The sequence below is a fragment of the Anastrepha ludens genome, chromosome 5, assembly GCF_028408465.1.
Source record: "Anastrepha ludens isolate Willacy chromosome 5, idAnaLude1.1, whole genome shotgun sequence".
Taxonomy (NCBI): Eukaryota; Metazoa; Arthropoda; class Insecta; order Diptera; family Tephritidae; genus Anastrepha; species Anastrepha ludens.
In genome coordinates this window covers 48,355,028-48,378,509 of record NC_071501.1, presented here as the reverse complement: position 1 = coordinate 48,378,509, position 23,482 = coordinate 48,355,028, and the positions used below count along the sequence as shown (strand labels likewise).

The following is a 23,482-nucleotide window of genomic DNA, read 5'->3' as shown; positions in this document are numbered from 1 at the left end:
GTTATTTCTGATATTATTTAATTTTTATCATTTTATTATGTATTTTTTATTACAATTAACAATAAAATGGACGTTTCAGTTCGAAAATAATTAATATATCGGATTATTAAGTACATACTTGGACAATTAATGCAACGCCACGCATTTAGAGAAAAATTTTGACGTTCCATTCTTAAATAAAAAATATATATCGTCTACTGCAAATAGAACAAATTTCAACACTTCAATACTTTACAATCGGATAATAGACCAGACCGAGTATATACATACATATATATTGTATATATAAGTACCCATGCTACATAAAAACACTTTAAAGACAAACTAATATTAGGTTGCAAGATCGTTAAACACTTAAAAAGTAAGACACTGGAATTGTTGACTGACCGAACAATACGTCGACACATGTCTTTTCTGCTTGAAGGTCTTCAACTGCGATAACTGCATATCGAAACTGGTTCATTATGTACTCTAATAAATATTGATAGTTATATTGCTGATGCCAGCGGCTCAAGGCACGTAAAAGTTTATGCATACATTCGTCAACAAAGGCTTATGGCATTCAATTGTTGTAGTTTGTGCGACCTCCCAGTTCTAATAAGTATCGATCGGGATGATCCATCCAATCGGCGGCAGTTAATTTAACTGTACGTTGTCGTTCAGCTTCTTTTATTTGCCATTTTTTAATATCCAATTGCACATCACGTGATGCCTTATCACCGCAGCCCCACACCTTTAAAAGAATTCAATAGACGAAAGTATGAAAATACAAATGATATGGTAATTTTTTACTACATTTAACACAATTTGATAATGAAACAAGTAAACAATTTCAATGTGCGTCTGCGATACATGCTTCTCTCTTTCATATGTATACATATTTACCAACATTACCCCAATGCATAATTAGATATGCATCCTATTGGTATTGACTGTATTTCTTTGTGTCGCATTCATATGTATTATATTGATTAAATAAACGTGAATTTACGCTTTATTACGATGCTAAGGATTGTTTCATTTTATTATTAGAAAGTTGTATTCCTTACTGTTGGAAATCATACTTGTTGCGGTAAAAATACCGATCTCAAGATATCAGTAGGAATCGGATTAGATAAACGCGTGCAACAGCAATAGAAAATTATTTTTTAATAACAATCGGTGCATACCTGTCTGCCAACATATTTAAATGATATCACTTGCACCTATAGCTTCGAATTATAGCCCTGGAGCCTGCTAGGTACACTACAAAGTTATGTGCCGCAAAGAAATCAAGCAGCCTTCCTCTGTTATCGACCGTAATCTCAAGCTTGAATTTCCCTATTGTTGGGTATTAACATATAAAATAAATAAATAATGGCACGTACACTTCTGTTAGGTATTTGGACGAGTTCCCCCTCCCATATGTGTTTATGTTCTCGGGCGGGGACTACAGTTTTAAACTGAAAAAAAAAACTGATAGCCATTATTGGCTAAGCGCTTTGCGGACTATCTGCGGCTTCCGTACAATTTCGGACGATGCTTCCTTTGTTATTGCAGGTCAAGTCCTCGTAGACGTTTTGGCGAAAGAAATGCCGCGAGTGTATATAAGGCTATCCGAACACATCGGGCGAGCAAAACGTAAAAATATTGCAGAAGAAAGGCGTCGTTCGATCGCCCACAGACAAGACCGGTGGAATAGGTCACCGAAAGGTAGATGGACGCATGGGCTAATACCCATTCTTATGACGTAGTTAGAAAGGAATTATGGGGAAACAAACTTCCACCTAACCCAATTCCTTTCAGGGCACGGGGTATTTTGAAAATACCTCCATAGATTCGGCCATTACAGCTCTCCAAACTGCCCAATCTGCACGGAGCGGGAAGAAGACGCTGATCACGTCTTGTTGCAATACCCCCCCTATGCTCCCGAGATCTGTAGCATATTAAACGGAGAATATATTATATATTTTATGCTGAAATGGGGTGATAACTGAAAGCGAATCTGCACGCATGCAAAACATATTCACAATGATTTGAGACGCGCGGAGCTCCGTATACGTCATACCTAGCATCCTATGAGCTAACCAGCCCCTTGAGGTAATACCTTTTTGGCAGTTCCGCGGGGAGAGTGGTAGATTGTGGAGAGGTGTTTAGTACGCAGGTGTAGCTGTGAGGCTACAAGTCATGCATATTGTTATGCCAGTATAGCAGTACTCATAATAGTTTCCTCTTCACGGGTGTCATCTCGACAAAAAATAAACAGTTTTAAACCGACTCCGAACAGCAAATGGTTTTTTATGCGAAGATTTTTCATGGCAGAAAATGTACACTCGGAGGTTTGCCATTGCCTGCCTAGGGGCGATCGCTATTAGAAAAAAACTTCTATAATTTTGCTGTTTCGTGCACGGATATTCGTACCTACGCACTTCCGAATAGTACACACTAATTTATATATATCTTCATAAATATTTTAAAATAAATTATATGAAATCGCTAAAACGTTTAAATATTGCGCCCATATGCTTCGGCCAGGAACTTATAGAACTGCTCTTTGGTCTCATCGCCCTTTTTTTCATCGGGACAAAAGCACAGCTGGGCAACTTCATTTACTAACTGGGGGACAAGGAGAGAAGACAAGAGGTGTTCTCACCAATAAAAATGAGCATGAACTCTGAGTTGGAGCTCGAGAGTTGCTGAGGTTAAGTTTTAATTTAAATTTTGCCCGCATGATACTGTTTTGAGCTTATTGCATGAAATTCAAGCTTAAAGCTTATGTTGTTGAGTTAAAACTTAAAGCTTGGCTATATTTTGTTGTAAATTTATTATCACATGAATTCGAGAATGAGAAGATTTTGTAGGCGTTTTAGTAGACAATATATGTATAAAGAAACAAATTTTGGTAATACATTTTATTTGTTTTTGTATGATTCGACAAGAATTTTATGCGCTTTTCTCATAAAATCACGTCGAAGTTTGTACAGTGGTGTCATTAGAAAGTTGTGTAAGAATACCCGTAAAGATGACTTAACACTGCCTCGTTTCCACGACAGTCGGTTCTATGTAACCGGAACGGCCCAAATTTGTATCCGGCCAAGGACTGTCACTTCAGCAGCATTTCCCGTACATGTATGGGGAATGTTTATGCTGCTACAACAACAACAACTGAAAACTGCCTCATGCTTGCCTTGTACTTTTTTAAAAGAATTTCACGAATTTATAACAAATTCACAGGAAGTCAATTCACCGCCTCGAAGCCTTGAAGCTATCAATATTAAGTTTTAAAATTTATTCATGCAAATTTATTGACACGATTTTATCAGGACTTCTGGATATATAGGTTTGTCGCATTATGAACGATTCGTCCGTTGGGGTATTTGAATGAAGAACACCACATTGGGAACATGTTTGTTGTCGAAACGGATGAAAGTCTTATAACTAGAGATCGGATTTTTATGCAAATTGAATATGCAAAAACATGCAAATATGCAAAACATAATAGGATCCTATTAATTAAATTTTTATTATGATGAGTTTCTACCTAGGTGCGAACTTCATGTGATGTTAAACAAAAAATGCACTTGGATAAGAATCCGATGTCTACTTATACCCATATAAATACAAATGAGTTGGTTTGCAGCCAATAAAAAAAATCGTTTATAGTTGCCACGGCAGTCGGTTCTATATTACGTTACCGGAACGACCCGAATTTACTATATATCCGGCCAAGCACTGTCACTTCAGCAGCATTTCCCGTACATGTATGGGGAATGTTTATGCTGCTACAACAACTACAGCTGTTTACAGTATCGCTTTCGTTTCGGTATCTATCCATGTTTAGTGCAAAAAATCAGTCAAATACTTTTCCGCAATGAACGTAACATAATCATCATGGCAGACTCAAAAAACTTACAAGGTATATAGAATTCAGAAGGTTGGTTTCTTTCCAAATATGCCATGTTTCACTTGGCAACTCATTTCTTAATTCAAAAAAGCTGACAGAAAAGAACAATGCGAGAATGAAAAAGCTATTTAATTGGCTTAGGGAACATTGGAAACCGAGGATACTGAAGGGAGCAGGACGGCTATCTAAGTTCTTTTGCTGGCTTATTTCTTTCAGCATACAATTCCGGCGGCCGGCGTAGCCGAATGGGTTGGTTCGTGACTACCATTCGGAAGAACACAGGTTTGAAGCCCCGGGCGTGTCACAAATTAATAGAACAAGTTTTTCTAATAGCGGTTGCTCCTAGGGAGACAATGGCAAATCTCGTTCGGAGGCGGCGTAAAACCATAGGTCCCTATAAACACCATTAACCTTTACGTAGTACCTATAACTGTTTTTAATTACCTCTATTGCCAACAGCACTGCAGCCAGTCCTTTGCAATCTACACTTTCGAAATGTTCGTCTACGGCGATAATAGGTTTTCGTGGATCTGATCCAGCACGCAGTCCTTTGGGGTAACCTCGTATGCTTGTATTTAAGTACAAAATGTTGGGTTTTTTCTCCAATATCACAAACCTTAAAATATAATATGTAACGCCCGATGTAACACAAAATATATATAAAACAACAGAAATATTTATATTCTTACTTTGGAAAAAGTTGAACTACACTACTGCCTTCACCACCCGTATACAAATGAGTTTCCTTCCATTCATTTGGCGAAGCAATACAATATGTCTGATCGTCCTTGGTATGTATTAAAACAAGTGTTGGTCCGCGATAGCCAAGAACGTGATGCAAAAAACGATTAGCACCCAGTCCATGTTCATTTGAGTTGTACAATAAAGTCCAATGTGATGGTATCATAGAAAGTTTTTCTTTGAAAATTTGAGCTGCAGAAGACTTATTGGCGTTTGACGACTGTATCGTTTGGGGCTTAGAATAAAGCGGAGGAAGCGCTCCAGCTAATAACCATGCTTGAGATAATGGCATTAATGAATCATAGTTTGAATCTCCCTCATCTCTGCCAGCTGCATCAGGGAATGGATTACGTTGTTCCAACACTGGTGTTTGAAGTTCAATGCCGCATGTCTGACCTTGTTGTTCGAGACCTCTATAAGATGTTGACAACATATGTACGCAATATTTATGCACCAGCAGAACCAAACGAATAAGATTCTGTTCAAACCAACGACAAACAAAGCCTAAACTTAGGTTGTCGTGGCTAAAAAATATTGACTTGGTCACCGAGCCAAATGTTCTATTAATCTGTAATCAAAGGGTCAAGGTTATCCACTACTTTTGATAACTATATATTATATCAATTTACTTACTGCTGGGCACAATACTGCGTTGCCAGAATGTTGCATAGCAATAGTGTAGCACGTAAAAAGTAAGCGAGTTACACCCTCTTTAGTAATGAAATCTGGATTATCCTCTTCTGCAAACATTTTTATATAGCATTCTAAAATTTTGTCATCGTCCATTATACCAAGAAAACGTTCGCATTGTTGGCGGAATGCCACCGTGCCTAGATAGGCTGTGGTTGCTTTCGATGCAGTGTGCATTAGGTGAAAAAGTCGTTTGCCTAAATCAGCATAATGAGGAAACACTTGTGACTACGAAAGAGGCCACAACACTTAATGCCGCAATCAGTATAAAATAAGCATAACAATAATATTACTCACCACAAACACATCCGAAACTATACCATTGACCCCGTGCTTGACTGACTTCTCCTTAAGTATTTCAGATAATTTTTCAATTGGCACGAGTTGCGTTAAATACTTCTCCGTGACATCTGCACCCGATGCTGATCTACTCATTGCCTTCTCGGCTTTTAACATAGCATTGTTATTTCCTACGGAAGATCCATCGCGTATGGGAAGCGTAGTTGTTGATTTGGGGGGTTTTTCCTTGGCTCCAGCTGGGGCCCCATTTGGGCCATCGCTGCCAGAGTCACTTCTCGAGTTTGAGTTTCCCATCGCCCACTTTTGTTGAAGTAATCATCCACAGCTTAAGAAAATATAGAACTTAAAGTGCACAATATCTTTGTGAAAACAAGGAAGTTCGTCGACTCGACGACGATGACAATGTCGATCGCAATACACACAAATCAAATGGCGAATTTTTCCAGCTTTTATCTCTTCGTATTTTTTTTTTTTTATGAGATTGGCATCAGCTGTCAATATCACATCGTCCAACAAACAATCGAACAGGGTTGAATTTAGAGTATTGGCATTTCATTATCTAAAGACCCAATCAGTTCTTCTCCGTTTAGTAACGCATTAGTGCAGCAAAGGTACGTTGCAGTGGATCCATTGCGGCAACGAGTTTAACTGGCATAATCTAGTTTTGAGGCGAAAGCGCCACATATACGTGCCGTACGCCATGCCGAAATGCAAAAAACCTATGCAACTAAATATTTTCTTATGGCGTACGGCAATTCCGGCGCAAATGACAACTGTTTAAAGAAGAAGAATTGTGCACCGCGCAGATTTTTATCGTTGGTGGGTTTTCTTATATCAAAGAAAATACCAAAACTTAATGGAATTTAAACTAACCCAAATACACTGTTATCTTTTCGATAAAAGTTTGGAAGAGTATAAAAAAGGCTAGGCTTAACCAAGTTCTCCTGAAAAAATGATGTGCGTCCATATCTCAAAATTATGGGGTCACCCAACGTCTACGACTACCATAAATTCTAATATTAAAACCCTCTTCCGCTTCAATAAGAATAAGAAACCAATAATAATCTCTTAACACGCATCATGACAAGAGCATCTGTTTATATATGGCATCACGGTACGTTTTACACGTTATGACAGTCAAACGCCTTACCCCAACTGTCTCATTGTGACAGTCCTATAACAGTTAAACCGCAATTTCGCGTTCAGTCGGTTGTGGATTTGACAGATAAGTAGAAATAAACTTAAATATGGGAGCAACTCGCATTGAGACCTCAAGCGTTTGATCGTAGTTTTTTTACAAATGTCGTATGCTTAGTGGCAGCACTACGGAACGTTAGAGTAGAACATTTCTCTACCAACTTGATTATTTGAAAATGAAAATTAATAAATTTAGTTCGTTAAAATTACTTTTTATACAACACAAATTCACGCGCCTACAAAAATATTTTAAAAAGGGATGCGATGTACACCCAAATTAATGAGCAGCTAAAATAGCCTGATAAGTAAGAAACTATACATTTTGTTCCAAAAATCATAACGGATTTTGTTTTATTTAGTAGAGTGCAAGCAAAGTAGACCGGTATAGTCTGGAAAAAAGCAAAGCCACCATTTGGAAATAGCTCAAGCCAACGTGGGGAATGGGAAAATTTTTCAATTCTTATTCAATATTTAAATGACTGTAAGTAAATAACGAAAGTAATAAATATAAATTATTGTAATGGTTTTACTTTCAATATTTGTACTTATATTAATGCAAACCTTTTTACGAGGGGTGCCTTTTATATTTTGCGTCCAATAATGAAAACACAGTAAAACAATAATGAAAATGGCTTATTTTTTTCAAAATATTCTCTTTTGAAGTCAATACACTTTTGCATTCGCCAATTTTGAAACCACTTTTGCCACTTGGAAGCGGATTCCTCCAAAACGATTCCTCTTCAGGAATATTTTATTTTCGATTTTCGGGAACATAAAGAAATCATTAGGTGCCAAATCAGGGCGGCAAAGCCAATGACTCATGAATTCGATATTTTGAGTGCTTAAAACACTCTTGTGTGAGAACTCGCATTGTTTTGGCAAAGGCTGGTTCATCTTCGGCGTTTGTTTTTTTTATCATCCGAAAACTTTTGGCAAAAAAATTAGTGTGCACCACTCAGAATTGACTGTTTTAAGTTTCTCTAGTAATATGGTTGCGACATGACAAGATTTTCCGAAAAAAAAACAGATTACCATTTGCTTTGGGGTGCTTCTTCCGCGAACAGCTTTGTTAGATTAAGCCCGCCTTGTAGCACTCGCACTGCCATTTGCTGTTTGTTGTTGTTTCCGGCTCATGTCATAGGCGTGCTTTGAACAACCGCGGCTAAATTTCTTCAACATTTCTTTGCACTAATGGACACGTGCCCTTTTTGGGATATTTGTAAAATTATGCGGTATCCAACGAAAACAAATCTTCTTAACGACCAAATATTTATGCAATTTTGAATTGTATGTTGGCTCATTAAAGCCAAATATGGGGTTTTTGGACAAATTATCAGATGATATTCATGAAGATTTTCCATTAAAGATGATGATAATGGTATTGGGTAAGTGTGCTCTACCCAATGCATAAGAAGGAGGAGAAAAAGGAGTTTCCTGTATGCCACGATGTCTGAATTTGGTATCCCCGCAAAACTAATACGGCTATGCAAGATGACGTTGTTCAACACCAGCAGCGCCGTCAGAATTGGGAAGGACCACTCTGAGCCGTTTGATACCTTGATGATATTGACATCATCGGCCTTAACAACCGCGCTGTTCGTTCTGCCTTTTCCAAACTGGATAAAGAAGCAAAGCGAATGGGTCTGATGGTGAACGATGACAAAACGAAGTACCTCCTGTCATCAAACAGTCGGCGCACTCGCGTATCGGCAACCACGTCACTGTTGACAGCTATGATTTCGAGGTTCTAAAATACTTCTTATATTTAGGATTAACACCGATAACAATGTCAGCCTTGAAATCCAACGTAAAATCTCTCTTGCCAATAAGTGCTATTTTTGACTAAGTAGGCAATTGAGTAGTAAAGTCCTCTCTCAACGAACAAAACTAACACTCTACAAGGCTCTCATCATGACCGTCCTAACGTATGGCTCAGAAGCGTGAACGATGACAACATCCGATGAAGCGACGCTTGGAGTGTTTGAGAGAAAGATTCTGCGCAAGATTTTTGGACCTTTGCACGTTGGCAACGGCGAAATTCGCAGGCGATAGAACGATGAACTGTATAAGCTTTACGACGGCATAGACATAGCGCAGCAAATAAAGATCCAGCGGCTACGCGGCTGTGTCATGTCACCCGAATGAATACAAACGCTCCGGCTCTGAAAGTAGTCGCTGCGGTACCAGCCGGTGGTAGCAGAGGAAGAGGAAGGAATAATATCTTAAATTCCTAGGGACCTTAAGCGTAGTTATAGTTATAGCATCTCGCAATTGCACAATATCAGAGTTGATGAATTTTATTGCGATTACCAGATGTCCTGTGAAATTTCCGATCTTTTGGTCAGGAATATCGTTAAGTCTTAGTGCTCTTTGGGCAAGAATTGTAAATGAAATAAACAAATTTTATATACCTGAAGTTTTAAGCCGACTCCGAACGGCAGGGCAGATGGTTTTTACGAGGACTTTTTTTGTGGCAGAATTACACACGGAGATTTGCGTTTGCCTACCGAGGAGCGACCGTTATAAGAAAAAAACTTTGTATATTATTTGGTGTTTGGTGCCCTATTATTATAGTAGTTGCCATTATTAGTCTTATATATTAGTTTATTATTTAGTGATAATTTTGATAGTCTTCCGAGGTGCTAGTAAAGTTGTTTGCTTTTTTATTCTTATTTTGTTTTTTAATAATATGGCTTAATGTTTTTTTCTTAAATCAAATCTCAAGGGTCTTACTGAATATCAAAATAAATTTTAATAGCTTTAAATTATGCGTCGTAATGCTTTTTTAAAAAAATTAAATTTGAACTAAAACCAGTTTCAAATATGTTTTTTTAAGTATAGGCAAAATTATGGACATCATATGGCCACTAATAATAGATTGATTAAAAAAGCAGCCCCCAGCTTTTTTCTGTGCGATTTCACGAATGCTGACTGTACGTGGAATTCGTTCTCAAGAGATTTTATTAGAGAAATATTGTACACTAAGTGGAAATACAGATATTTGTGGGAACTACACAAAAACAAGTTGATACTTACTTGTATAAATATATATATATATATAAATTCAATTTATAACGAACTAGAAATGTACGAAGTTATATAACTGCGTTTATTTACTTTGAGTTATAACTAATAATAAAATATTAACAATTACTCCCCTCGTGCTCTAATCAAACTTATTATCGTTATTATTATGCAGAAAAAGAATTGCATCGATTAAATTGCCTGTAAGCATATATCGCTTATGCTGTTCATAAATTTGCTGTTTGACATGCTTCTTAAAATTCATGTTCACAACACATGGCATGCACTGGTAAATGGGTGCCAGACGTTTTAAGCTCCCATACATATGTCCAAATTTATTCCACCATGAAAACGGTGATTCATCTAAATTTACATATACTTCCGTTCGGTAACGTTTCAGATCACTTTCTAAGTTACACTCTTCCTGCGTTGCAGATGAAGGGACCGGCTCATCCTGAATATCAAAAAATATCTCCAAATCTATAAAAAACAAATGCATAATTAGAAAGAACATAGATACCTAGCCGAAATACAAAAATGCATGAGTAACATACTTGACTTCCTTGAAGTGGAAGTAGCAGGTTTATTTTCGGTTGAATCTTTTGTCACTGTCACATTACCTCCATCTTGTTGGTGCATTTTGTTGTAATTATTAGTTAAAATTTGGATACATTTTCCTAGATTTTTAACAGTTGTTAATCGATGAAATCGAGGGTCAAGCAATGCCGCAATGGTCAAGTGGTGATCGGCAATTACACTATAAACAGTGGTTTCTTTAAATTTGGTGAAACTGTTGTGACTTTTTATTATAGGAATAATTACTTACACGTCCTGAAGTTCTCTGCTTATAGTTGTTTTTATATTCGCCACAAATTCATCGTCAGTTTCACATAAAGCTAATTTTTTATTCACAATTTTGGATGTTATAGGCGATAACATACTACTGTGTGGGATTTCCTCACCCTTAAGCGTATCCAATGTTATCTGCAATAAATCGACTTATGAACAGATCATGTGCTACACACACATATTATTTTGCATCTTACGGCTAAGATATTTAACGTATCCACAATAACTTTCGAGGAAGAAACTAGAATATCAACGTCTTCGGGCCATGATACGGTCTCGGAAAAGAATTTTAAAAGTTCGTAAAACGTCCAGGGGAATTCATCATTTATTGTGGGAATGTCTACATCCTGTTGAAAATACATTGAAATTAAATTAATTTTTTAAATAAAAAAATTTACCTTTGAACTAATCTCCGATCCATAGCGCATTATCATTTCCTTAACTTGATCAATTATTGAAGCCACATCCGGTAAAGCGAATACACATTTCAAGCACTTGTCCACAGTGACATCGTACGACAATATAATTGGGACATCTGTACAAAAAAACAAATAAAAATATCAAAGACAAATGTTTTGGATCTTGTTGGCGAATTTAAAAAAGTTCGATAATATATAAGTAGCGATAATATAGTAGTACCATATATTTATATAGTAAGCACACCTTAAGTGCCCACACTAAATGTTTTCTAAAAACTTGTTGATCATCTTGCAAGCCGGTGGTAACTACTTCACCACTGCAATCAAAAATTTTCAGATGATTACCAACACAATCTTACATTTAATTTCCGGTATTTTAAGGGAAATTCCTTTTCCTACTGCATATGTAATAGCAGTGGTGACTATCGATATCGGTATATCGATGAACTAGAATGGATGTGCTATCTGATTAGTTTTATTGAAAATTTTCGCCAAGCAGACAAAGCGGTGGTGAGATTCTTAATAGCTTATTCTTACTCATTTAAATACATACTTATTTTTATATCTTATAGCATACCGAAAGTTTTTCGACAATTTTTATAAAGGTATGTTTGAAATTTTTCATTGAGCTTGAACATTAATCATTTAATTATTTTTTTCAGCAGAGAGTAAAAAGCTAAGGGTCAGCAGCAGCAAGCACATACGAAAAAACCAGTTTCCAAGTCAGTAATTAGAATCATTAAAATTAATTAAAAATTTATGTAAAATCAGTCGGTAAAAATGTATATACATACATAAGTGCAGTGAATTGTATTATCAAATGTGTTTTTCTGTTATAAAGTGGATCACATCTGCTCCGGTTAATTTATGAAGTAAGGTGTAAGGTGCAGCTTTCGATGCAGATTGGATTACATGAAAAATTGCGTATTTGTCGCTATTGTAGGAAACATTTTCATCTAGCTTTCTCTTTTTCAATGCAGAACCAGCAAACAAACAACAAAAGGACCATCTCTTCATATCCTATGTACATCTGGAGGATTTTGAATCGCAGCAATTGGTTACGGTGCAATTGTGCAAAGCACAGCAAAAGGCCTCCTATTATTTGTAGTCCATTCTGAGTGTTGTTCTACAGGTGCACAAAATATGTGAGGGACAGAAAACAAGTATCCGCAAAAACACAAATTTGTTTAGTTATACGACCACCAACAAAGAAATCTGACGATAAGAATGCGCCTGCTTCGCATTACACAAATTTGATAAACGTAACGATTTCCTTGTCAAGTGTGTTAATTTTATATTAAACCCTTTGTACTCGAGTGACGTCGATACGGCGCCAGGCTGATTTGAAGTGTGAACTCGAGCAGCGCTGCTGCAGTCCCCCGACTGATTTGAAGTCTTAAATGGAGCAACGCTTTGTTCTTTTTGACATATTGGAATTGTATTATTTGTATACGCTTGTTTGTTTATAAATGTTTTAAAGTATCTATAAACGTTGACCTATTCTCCGGCTCTGTAAGTATTCGATGCGTGGTAGCAGAGGAAGGCCTCCTCTACGTTGGAAAGATCAGAAGGACTTCGCTTCATTTGGTGTTTCTAACTGGCGCCGGTTAGCACGAGATAGAAACAACTGCCGCGCTTTATTAAACTCAGCCAAAATCGCGTAAGCGGTTATCGCGCCAAGCAAGAAGAAGAGAAATGTTTACGTTTCCACGACAGTCGGTTCTATGTTACCGAGACGACCCGGTTTTATATCCGGCCAAGGGCTGTCACTCCAGCAGCATTCCTCGTATGTAAGTATGGGAAATGTTTATGCTGCTACAACAACAACAACAACAACAACAACAACAACAACAAGAGACATGTTTACCTAATTTGACCGAAATCGTCTCGAGTTGCTGGTTCGTACAAGCGAATAATACCTCGAGTGCAAACGGTTAATATTAACATCATAATATCTGGGCCGCTATTGCCGAATGAGTTGGTGCGTGATTACCATTCGGAATTCAGAGAGAACATAGGTTCGAATCTGGATGAAAGAGCAAAATGAAGAAAAAGTTTTTTCTAATAGCGGTCAGCCCTCGGCAAGCAATGGCAAACATCCGAGTGTATTTGTGCAATGAAAAAGCTCCTCATAAAAAATATCTGCCGTTCGGAGTCGGAGGTCTCTCCATTTGTGTAACATCAACACGCACGCCACAAATAGGAGGAGGAGCTCGACCTAACACCTAACACACATGTGTAGAAAATGTCATAAGAAGATATATTTATGCACTATGAGGAGTAAGACAGCGCAACAACAAAGTTCCCAACACCAGTATAAGCAATGTTAGCAACAACAAAAGCAGAAGATCGTGTGCCAAAATCATCATAATGTTTAAAGTCTTAGGGCAGGCTGGCATCAGATTTATGAAAGCTGAGATTTTAGGGTGTTTTAATTAGCCACGATGAACGCATTTAACTAAAGTAACGTTAGCTAGTGGCTAGCGCCAATGCGATGAAAATTTTGGAACTGTCTGCTCTTGTTATATTCGAAAGTGGTACAGCAGCAGATCGGTTTTAGCGGCGACGCGAATGGCAGAGCAAGGGAGCGGCATGTTTGAAGACATACATTTGTCAATAGAATAGAATATTTAATCAATCAATTTTAATTTATTTTCCAGATATTATCATTATACAAAACTTTGCCGCATACAACTTTCAACAGACCTAGGCCGAAATGCTTCTTATACTTGAGATGGTAGCCTTGTTCCACAATTTATAAGACATCAAATTTTACGTATGTATATATATATATACAATGTTTATCTGCACTACTTTTTCCACCAGGCCCGGAGTTTTCAGAGGGGCCCGGACTCGAGATTATACGTATTTATATGAATTAGACATAATTGGAAAGGGCCCGCATTTGCAATTTTCCCCCGGGGCCCGGATATGCTCTCTACGGCCCTGAGTGTAATCACCGGTCGTCTTCGTCTAGCTCATCTAAAGGTATGCCCAGGAAACATGCTGTTTCGACGGATTGGATCCAGAGGGAGAGGGGTGTTAGATGAGTCGGTTTTAGAAGGCATGTGAAAACGTGGTTAGTGTCGTGCGGGGTGCCTTCACATGCCGGACATATGTTTGGTATGTCGGGGTCGATTCTGGATAAGTAGGAGTTTAACCTGCTACAGAATCCAGAACGTAATTGTGCCAATGTTACACGTGTCTCTCGGGGAAGCTGGAACTCTTCATCTGCAATAGGTGGTGTTTAGCCGTCTCGTCGATGTCAATTGGTAAATATGGGAGTGATTTACAATTTGACGCAATTATAAAATTTTTGTAGGATGCCATTAAGAACCGACCTTATGCGAACAATCCATTAACAATTCAGACCCTTAAGGCCATTATCGAGCATGCCATTCGTGAGATAAAGTCAGAAACCGCCCCCAAGGCCTCTGAAAACTGGGTTCACAGAACCCACTACTGTACTGGCAGCCACATGATTGAAATCGGATTCTATATATCTATAATGGAGATGATCACTCTATCGAATATACCATATAATATACAAAAAAATTGACTTTTGTTCATTTGTTTGAATTTTTAAAAAGAAAATATCTGTACCACCCTATGTATTTAATATATAAAAAAATGTAATTTAAAAACTTACTCTTGGATTTCAAGAAGTGTTTAAGATAGTCATCATATTCATAGCTAACAATAGCTGCTGCGCAATTTTCCAAATTGAATTCTTCAAATATTTCGTCGATGGATGTAAACTTGTTGTATTCAACTGTGCAGTACAATTGATTTAGAAGATTGTATTCCGGTGCATCTGTGGTATAGTTGAAATATATTGACATAAAATGTTTATTTTCAACGTTCTTCCAAATTTCAAAGCCCAAAGAATACGGTTTTACTTGTGAGCGCATTTTAATTTGGCTTGCCAGTGTAGTCAATTTGTCGCTATGTAATTCGCGAATAAGCGCCTCAATCTGCAAATAAATTCAGAGAAATTATAAACGCTGACTTGGATCGTAGTTCATTTTTATGTTAAATTAATTAAAAATTTTTCTGAATCAGCGGAAACGTGTTTTTAGCGGACACTTTTCCGCAAATAATGCAGATTCTGACATATCTTTCGACCTTAATCCTTAAAACTGCTTTGCTTTAAAGACCCACAATTCCCTATTCTTTTAAAATCGCCACAATTTTCAAAAATATACAATTACGTTTATTGGGAATATTAGCGGGATTTTACTGAGCTCCAAATATATTAAAATAAAAAGCTTAATACTTTAACATGAAATGATTTAGGCAAAGTTTCCCCATAAAGTTTGCCATGCTTGTCCTATGAATGGAGGATTCGAGATTTTACAATTTTATGTCGTCCTGGCGGATATGTTTTTAATGAAAAGATTTTGCAGTCTGTAGTTCGAACTTATGGTATTTAGTGCTTCCTACTTATAGCAGAACCTCATCCAAGTCCAGCTCTCAATAAACCTAGGAGCTGGTTTGCACTTAAGGACTAATGTGGATTGAACCTCAAACGATGACATCTTGAGTGCCGTTTAACTGGCGCTCAGAATCGCAACTCGCTATTCCGGAGGTTTTATCTAAATTGATCTCTGCACTTACGACAGATCATCTATCTACACTTCCGTTCGAAAAAACTGAGCATCAGCATAAACAACTTTGTTTAGAGGCGATATTTTCTAACGCCTAGGCCTTCAGGTGTCCTCGAACCATATAGCAGATGTATGGTAGGTGCGAATCTTTCCCGCGCTGCACACACATGATAAGCTGTTACCTTAGTCAGTGCTGCTCGAACTGTCGAAAAGGCGGGTATCAATGCTGTTTTATGCACGGAGATTCGAACCTACGCGCTCCCGAATGGTAGTCACGCACCAAACCATTCTGTTACGGCGGCCACAGTCAACTATTCTCAACCTTTTAAGGCATAAAGAATTCAATTGTTATAAACATTTTTTGATTTCTAGATTATTTGAATGAAAAAAAAAACCCAACAATAGAAATGAGTGTGACTAAATAGCTTGTAATCATCAATAATGTTAAAAGTGTCTCATAGCGGTGCTACCTTAATATATTTTTTTTTATGGATCTAAACACGGTCATTCAAAAAGGTAGAAGTGATTTCGACATTTCACTCTTTTGAACTACGGCAAAAAAAAAAACAATTCGTGCCCTTTACGACTCGTAATTTAAAATTTTTCCATTCCATTTCCAAATTTCGATGTGCGCGACTGATTATAAATACAGTGCACTCGCGGTAACTCGAATAGCCGCTAAGTCGAACGACGTGCTAACTCGAACACATTTTTTCCCCTATTGACTTCTTTGTAACTCGAACAATAAAAAAGCGCTATAACTCGAACAAAAAAACAAATTTATTTGTACACACATTCTTTTCAAACATGTACATTTTGTACATAGATACATATGTAATAGTATATGTATATAAATTATATGTATACTAGTGTATTGTCCATATGAATATTTCGGCGTTAATATCCCGTTAGTTTTCTGGGAACAACATCTTGCATTGACCAAATTGCTTTAAATTTGTCATTTGTAGTATATCAGTGCACGTGAGTAATTGATCGTAAAAGGTTGAAGTGTTTAACATTAAAAGAGAGGGCTGAAGTCCTTAACAAAATTAAACGTGGACGTAGTGTTACTTCTCTAGCGAAGGAATATGGGGTAGCCAAGTCCACCATAAGTCTTATAAAAAAGAAAGATAAGGCAATTTATGGCTTGCACTAACGCTACCGGCAACCATAAGCTTAAACTTCTCGTTATTGACAAAGCAAGAAATCCTCGTGTTTTCAAAAATTTTAACTGCCCGGTGGAGTACAAAAATTCCAAATCAGCCTGGATGACTTCGGCGATTTTCAAAGACTGGTTTCATAATTCGTTCGTGCCGCAGGTAAAATCCAGATTCATTAAAACAATTTTTTTAACCAAGTTAAATGACTTTAATATTTAGGTAAGAAAAAATTTGAAAGATGGGGATTACCTGAGAAGGCTCTTCTTCTAATTGATAATGCCCCATCACATCCCAACGAAATCGAATTAAAGTCCGAGGATGGTTTAATTTTAACTATGTTTATGCCGCCGAATGTGACACCATTGATCCAGCCAATGGACCAAAATGTAATTCGTATAACGAAACTATACCACAGAAATTTTCTACTGGCTTCCATTTTCAACAATCGATCGAAAAATCGATATCGATGACTGTTTTTTTAACATAGCACACTCAATTGATAAGTCGAACAAATTCGATAAATCGAACAGCGCCTGTTTTAATTAGTTCGAGTTATCGCGAGTGCACTGTAATAAAATTATAGGTATTACGGTATTAAAATTAAAAGGTAAACAAAAATGCAATGAAAGTATAATGTAGCTGATTTTCAAATGATTTGAAATAATAGTGAGGTATGACAGTTAGAGTGTATTGTCACAACTACCTTGTTGAATGTGCCTTGGATATAACTTTTATAAATAAAGAATATTTTTAATCTAATATCTGTTATGAAGATACGTGCTTGTGATTAAACTTGACTGTTATGTTCCTACTTTTTTATTTTGAGGCAGAAGTACATAGAGTGGGATACGGTACACTGGACAGCGCTAGTTTACTGGGGCGACAGCCCTTAGTCGGGAAAAGCCCGAGTGATTCCGGTAACGTATTAAAAAAATTGCCAAGTCCATAGAATGTATATATCAATATAAACAACTTAAATGTAAGCACTCTTAGGGTAAATATTACCTTTTTGTCCAATGGCAATGAAACATTGCCACAAAGGGTGCGAATAAATGTCGACATACCCTGATCATAAAGTGTATCCACGTTGCGTACATCATTTATGACCATATTTACCAAGGCATCTTGCAACTGGTATTGGTTCACCATTTCTCCCATTTCCGACCGATAGTTTGGAACTGTACTATATTTTGGCAACATAGATATTACTTCTACAGTACTATGTTCATTTGCATTCTTAACTTTTGACAATCCGTCAACACTTGTATTGCCTGACACTTCTACTTTCACGAAGTGATCGTTATCAATTACGTCGTCGTCGTCGTATGTCATGGGAACCATTGTCTCATAGAGCATTGATGGCTCTTCTCCTGGCAAACTACCTTGATTTGATGTATCTTGCATGGATTCCCGAGACTCTATTTTAACCTTTTGACGCAGAGGGTCGCGCTTTGTGCTCATGCGGCCAGGTCCCATTCCAGAATTGTTAGGTTTGGCAAGGGGACGTCGAGGTGGTATTCTTATACCATTTTCGATGCAAATTTTTTGAAAAATGTCTTTGTGCCGATGTTGCAAGTGTGCGCGCAAATTTGTTGTGTTTCCATGGTTAGTTAAAACCTTGTGGCACAATGTGCACACAACATTTTGTTTAGTGATGATGCGATCATGTTCATTAGTAGGAAACCCAAAATGCTGCCAGTAAACACTCTTCATTTTAGGGCTGTGCAGCTTAACAAATTTCAGGTCAGACAGCTCTGAAGAGACCACAGTTGTCCGGCCACCTTTTTTTAACGGATCACTCATTTTTTCACCGATAATTAGTAACTATTTTGTTTAAATTATAAAGAAAATATTATTTCTCAGCAAAACAGAAAAATATCTAACGCTATCAAAATCGACGCGAGCGCAGGGTTGCCCAGCAATATTAACACTATGACTACGGCTGTAATCGATCATTCCTGAGAGCTGTCACATGAATATGTTATGCAAAATTAAAGAGGCTGTAGAAATTATAGGGGGTGAAATTTATATAATGCAGAGTATACACGATATATATACCATGTTGTACAATCGATTTCCACGTTTCTCTAACGGTTGCATGAAAATTAAAATGCTTTAATTTCTGGTGGGTGGAGTTAGCTGTTGTACAATGAGTTTATTCCCAGATTGTACAACGAACTTTGTATACGTTTTCTGTTCAGTTATTTATACAGAAAAAAACAAATAATAAATACAATAAAATTTCATCAATTATTATTACTGAACCTTTACACTTGATTCCCTGATTTTGAAAAATGTTCAACATCACGAATATGAGAACAATAAACAGCCATCCAACTCATTGTATAACGTGTTGCTACAACGGTTGGAGCGTGTATACACTACATAAGAACTTCTAATTTTTACAAGGGCTCACAGCCAAAGTGATGCAGCAATCTCTCATAGAAATTTTAGGCTGTGAGTCACGTTGTTTGCTTTATATATAAAATGTAAGCGAACTTTGAACATTTTGTAAGGGAAATTAATAATGAAAAAAGCGTTCAGAAATATTACATAATAAGTGGCAAGAAATTTAAAAATGGCATGCCAGAAATTCTCGCTCTATCTTCGTTATTCTATTATATGAAAAGCAAGGTAGTTTCCAAGACGGGTCGATACAAAGTGTTATCGATTTTACAAACCTATTTGTGCGATTTTTATTCATTTCTTCCTTGAAGGCAATCAAGTACAAATCAGCTGATGAGAAAATATCACCTTGTCTAGATTCACCTTGGTAATTTCATTGTCATTTTCGGGCACCATATTAACTACTTGACGATTAAACAGATTTTGGCATTTCATGCTGCCATGCCTGATTTCCATAAATAATTTTTTTATTATCATACGCAACTGCGCCAGTCATACGTTACATGTTTCTGATGGGCGCTATCTTATTTTCTACCATAGATTTCTAACCCAGATTAATCGATTATTTTTTTAAATAATGGGAGAAATGTTTGGCTCTGGCAAAACTGTGTGGTGAGCTGACACGGCTTCATGGCAAAAGTCTAAATTTCTCAGGTTACAAACGTTTAATGCCTCGATTAGAAATTACTGTACCTAGTTGCCTCTTACTTATGCCTGCAACGCCTATAGAGCCTCAACAACTTCGAAAGCCACAACGCTCGAAAGGACTGGTGTGGAGTTTTATTTTTCATTGATTAAAAAATCACCATTTAATCATATGAATATATTCATATATTCGGCGTAACTTATAGCAGTTCAATTATGTATGTCGAACAAACACCCATTGGGAAGGAAATTCGAGTCACAAATTCGGAAAAAATGCTATTAATTTTTTCGTTTTCATGAAAAATTGTCAAAGTTGTGTTTCATTCATTATTACAATACTGTCTTCACGATTATAGTATTTTTTCGGCATTGCCAATCATGGGATGCAATGTACTTATGTTGCGAATTACTGGTGTAGACCTATTATAAAGTCGGGAGAGTTCGGAAAGTGGGCTTAATTTCGAATTAGATATTCGAGTATTTTATATATTCGAATTGAAGTTGGTTGCAATTCTCCTTTTTAATTCGTTGTTGGGTAGGAAAGGTTTGTAAAAATGAGAATTTTCAAGATTTGTGCATTATTTTACTCAAATATGCCTGGAAAAGTTGCCATCATGCTAATATCATATGCACTTTTTCTTGCTTGATGAAATATATGTGAATAATTATTAGTTTTTAGTGTATTTACTGTTGTAATGGCATTCATATATGGGCCACGTGGTGGACTGTTGTCAGATGTATAACCATGAAAATTGGCTTACCACTTCAATTGGAGTATAACCATTTTTTCTCTGTTTTATTTTCCTATTAGACTTAAACAGCAAAAATGGGTAAGGGAAATAACATGATTCCAAATGCTCACTTTCACAAGTGGTGGCAACGGAATGTAAAGACTTGGTTCAATCAGCCTGCACGCAAATATCGCAGACGGCAAAACCGCATCAAGAAGGCTAAAGCTGTGTTCCCACGTCCAGCACAAGCATTGCGCCCTGTTGTACGTTGCCCAACCATCCGCTATCACACGAAATTGCGCGCAGGACGCGGGTTTACACTTGAAGAACTTAAGGTATTAATAAATATATTTATAATATTAAGCGTTATCTATATTTGTATTTCTTTTTTCGTGATTAGGGTGCCGGTCTGACATATGGATTTGCCAGAACTATTGGTATTGCTGTTGATAAGAGACGTAAGAACAAGTCACTTGAATCACGACAACGCAATGTCCAGCGTTTAAAGGAATATAAGAGCAAATTGATTCTATTCCCCATTAATGAGAAAAAGATCCGCAAGGGCGAATCCACCTTGGAAGAATGCAAGCTGGCTACTCAACTTAAAGGAGATGTTATGCCCATCAAAAAAGAACAGCCCGTTATTGAGTTCCGTGAAATCGCTAAGGATGAACAGAAATTCAAGGCTTTCGCCACTTTGCGCAAGGTAATTGGGAAGAGTCGAATTTTCTTATATTGTGAATATTTATCTTTCAATTGTATTTATAATTAATTTTTAGGCTCGTTCTGATGCTCGTTTGGTTGGTATACGTGCCAAGCGTGCCAAGGAAAATGCTGATAATCCCGATGATACTGGAAAGGATGCGAAGAAATCCAAAAAGTAAATTTGTCTAAATAATTGAAATAAAATAAACATTTTTACAGTTATTCGTTCCTGAGTTTTTTTTCGGAAAAAATTTAGATTTTAGTATGGTCAAAAATCGTTAAGAAAATTAAAGTTTTTGATTAGACGTGGTTGGCTTATTTGCAGAATAGCTACATACATACTTCAGTTTAAAATAAGTTGTACATATGTGGGTGAATAGAACTTCATGGAGTGAGTATAGCGGTATAATTGACTTTAGAAGTGATCAACAGGCCGCAGAATGTCCAAACTCAAATTAACAATTATAAAATACATTCATTTACAAAGTTTTGATTTCACTGAACAGGTAATGATATGCATATATGTACATATACAGTTATGTGAAAAATAATAAGGACAGTGGTATTCACCGTTTTTTGTGTTTACGAATTCATGTAAAATGAAAGAATTTGTGCTAAAAGAGAGTTGTATAGCAAAGTTTGTAAACGACATTGAGAAATCCCGTTACAATTTGTGTGTCTTTTTCTTTCGTTTAGATAACAAATTATTTTCCTTAAGAAGTGCGCGATTTCTGCTGTGAAAAATAATAAGGACAGTTTTTCGTTTTGGTAAAAATACAATACTAAAAATTAGAGAGACTTGTTTTTTTTAAGTAAGTGCGTAAAACAAATTCACAGCTTCACATTAATTGCTAAATAAATTGCAATTTTGTAACTTTAGGCAAATATGGGTAGAAATACGCACTGCGACCACGCTACTAGAAATAATATTAAAAATTTAGTCAAGAGGGCAATCAGGGGAGAGTGTCCATCAAGTTCTGACCAGCTTTGGAATTTTATTCAGGATGCGTGGAACGCAATACCGGTACATGTTTATCAAAATTGGGTCGACTCAATGCCTTGAAGATGTGCTGCTGTTCTGGATAACAAAGGATCCGCAACAAAGTACTAATATGGCACTAAGGCTTTATGCAACAATATTCAGCAAAAATATTTTTTTATAATTTCATGAAGTGTCCTTATTTTTTTTCACACGTTAAACTATATAAATTCATATAAAATCACAAAAAAAAAAAAAAAAAAAAATATATTATAGGAATAGCAAAAATTTTGTTATTAATCTTTTTTCTACCGTTTAAGAAAAAATAAATCGTTTAAACAACATGCATGGACGCATGTAACCCATTTAAGTGCAAATCCCTAGATCTGACTGACACTTATGCCCCTAAGGTCATCGATATCATTCAAGAACGATGAGTCAAAGTATCTAAACATAGTGGCATGCCACGCGAGACAGAGAAGATGCCTGACAGACTCTTCCTCCTCCTTATTCTTTTAGCTGTTGCAATAGTCAAAATGCGGTACTTCCAATCTTTGAGCATGCTGACCTCGGAGACAGTGACTTTGATCAATACAACTAACATAGAGACTGATTGAGGAGCGCGTTTGAGCGCCTGACGTTCCATGCTGGCCAAATTATTTTTGTTGCATTGTCATGACAATCTATTAACCCATCTCGTGTTGGCTGACGTGACAATGCTACTTGCACCACGTAGTTTGTAGGTTGAGAGCGGTATACCTACATATAATCTCCACATCAAGAGGGAGGCGCACCCATATCAAGTGGATGCGGTATTATTCCGCCACCTCGTTAAGAGATGTCCGGCAGGAATGATGGAATTAGTAACAACCCCACCAAGAGATTTATTCGCGGCTTGGTTATCAGAATAAATAGAGATTTCTTTAAAAGTAAATAGTTACATTTTTACCTAACCACACCGCTACTTCATTAATGGCTAGAATTTAAGCCTAAAACCAGTTGACGCCAAAGCCTACTTTACCGTTACGCTTCGAGTCATCAGTAAAGAACCGTAAGTAGTTTTTCCGACCAGGTATATTGTGAACCCACTCACGTCTAGCTGGAATTCTAGTTCTAAATAATGCATGTTATGAGTTGAATTTCATG

The 23,482-nt window shown here is 36.9% G+C and overlaps 3 protein-coding genes across 4 annotated transcripts; 1 reads left to right on the top strand and 2 right to left on the bottom strand.

Annotated features, from left to right (window-relative positions):
* Position 1: 1 nt before the first annotated feature.
* LOC128865204 (uncharacterized) lies at positions 2 to 6,107 on the bottom strand. 2 transcript variants are annotated; one of them, XM_054105327.1, is made up of 6 exons: positions 5,612 to 6,107; positions 5,258 to 5,542; positions 4,573 to 5,192; positions 4,328 to 4,499; positions 538 to 733; positions 2 to 471 (listed from the first exon to the last, which is right to left on the bottom strand). In XM_054105327.1, the coding sequence occupies exons 1-5, from the start codon at positions 5,906 to 5,908 to the stop codon at positions 563 to 565; spliced, it is 1,545 nt and encodes a 514-aa protein (XP_053961302.1). In that variant the 5' UTR covers positions 5,909 to 6,107; the 3' UTR covers positions 2 to 471; positions 538 to 562. The 2 variants fall into 2 exon arrangements, with proteins under 2 accessions (XP_053961302.1, XP_053961301.1); XM_054105326.1 differs by having other exon boundaries at positions 2 to 733.
* A 3,795-nt stretch (positions 6,108 to 9,902) lies between these two features.
* On the bottom strand, positions 9,903 to 18,808 carry LOC128863740 (uncharacterized). The gene is made up of 7 exons (XM_054103050.1): positions 17,876 to 18,808; positions 14,753 to 15,077; positions 11,083 to 11,219; positions 10,882 to 11,031; positions 10,662 to 10,819; positions 10,390 to 10,592; positions 9,903 to 10,315 (listed from the first exon to the last, which is right to left on the bottom strand). Exons 1-7 carry the CDS (start codon positions 18,671 to 18,673, stop codon positions 9,978 to 9,980), a joined length of 2,109 nt encoding a protein of 702 aa, XP_053959025.1. The 5' UTR covers positions 18,674 to 18,808; the 3' UTR covers positions 9,903 to 9,977.
* A 1,594-nt stretch (positions 18,809 to 20,402) lies between these two features.
* On the top strand, positions 20,403 to 21,579 carry LOC128862987 (60S ribosomal protein L13). The gene is made up of 4 exons (XM_054101851.1): positions 20,403 to 20,465; positions 20,733 to 20,987; positions 21,053 to 21,358; positions 21,432 to 21,579. Exons 2-4 carry the CDS (start codon positions 20,748 to 20,750, stop codon positions 21,534 to 21,536), a joined length of 651 nt encoding a protein of 216 aa, XP_053957826.1. The 5' UTR covers positions 20,403 to 20,465; positions 20,733 to 20,747; the 3' UTR covers positions 21,537 to 21,579.
* Positions 21,580 to 23,482: the final 1,903 nt, after the last annotated feature.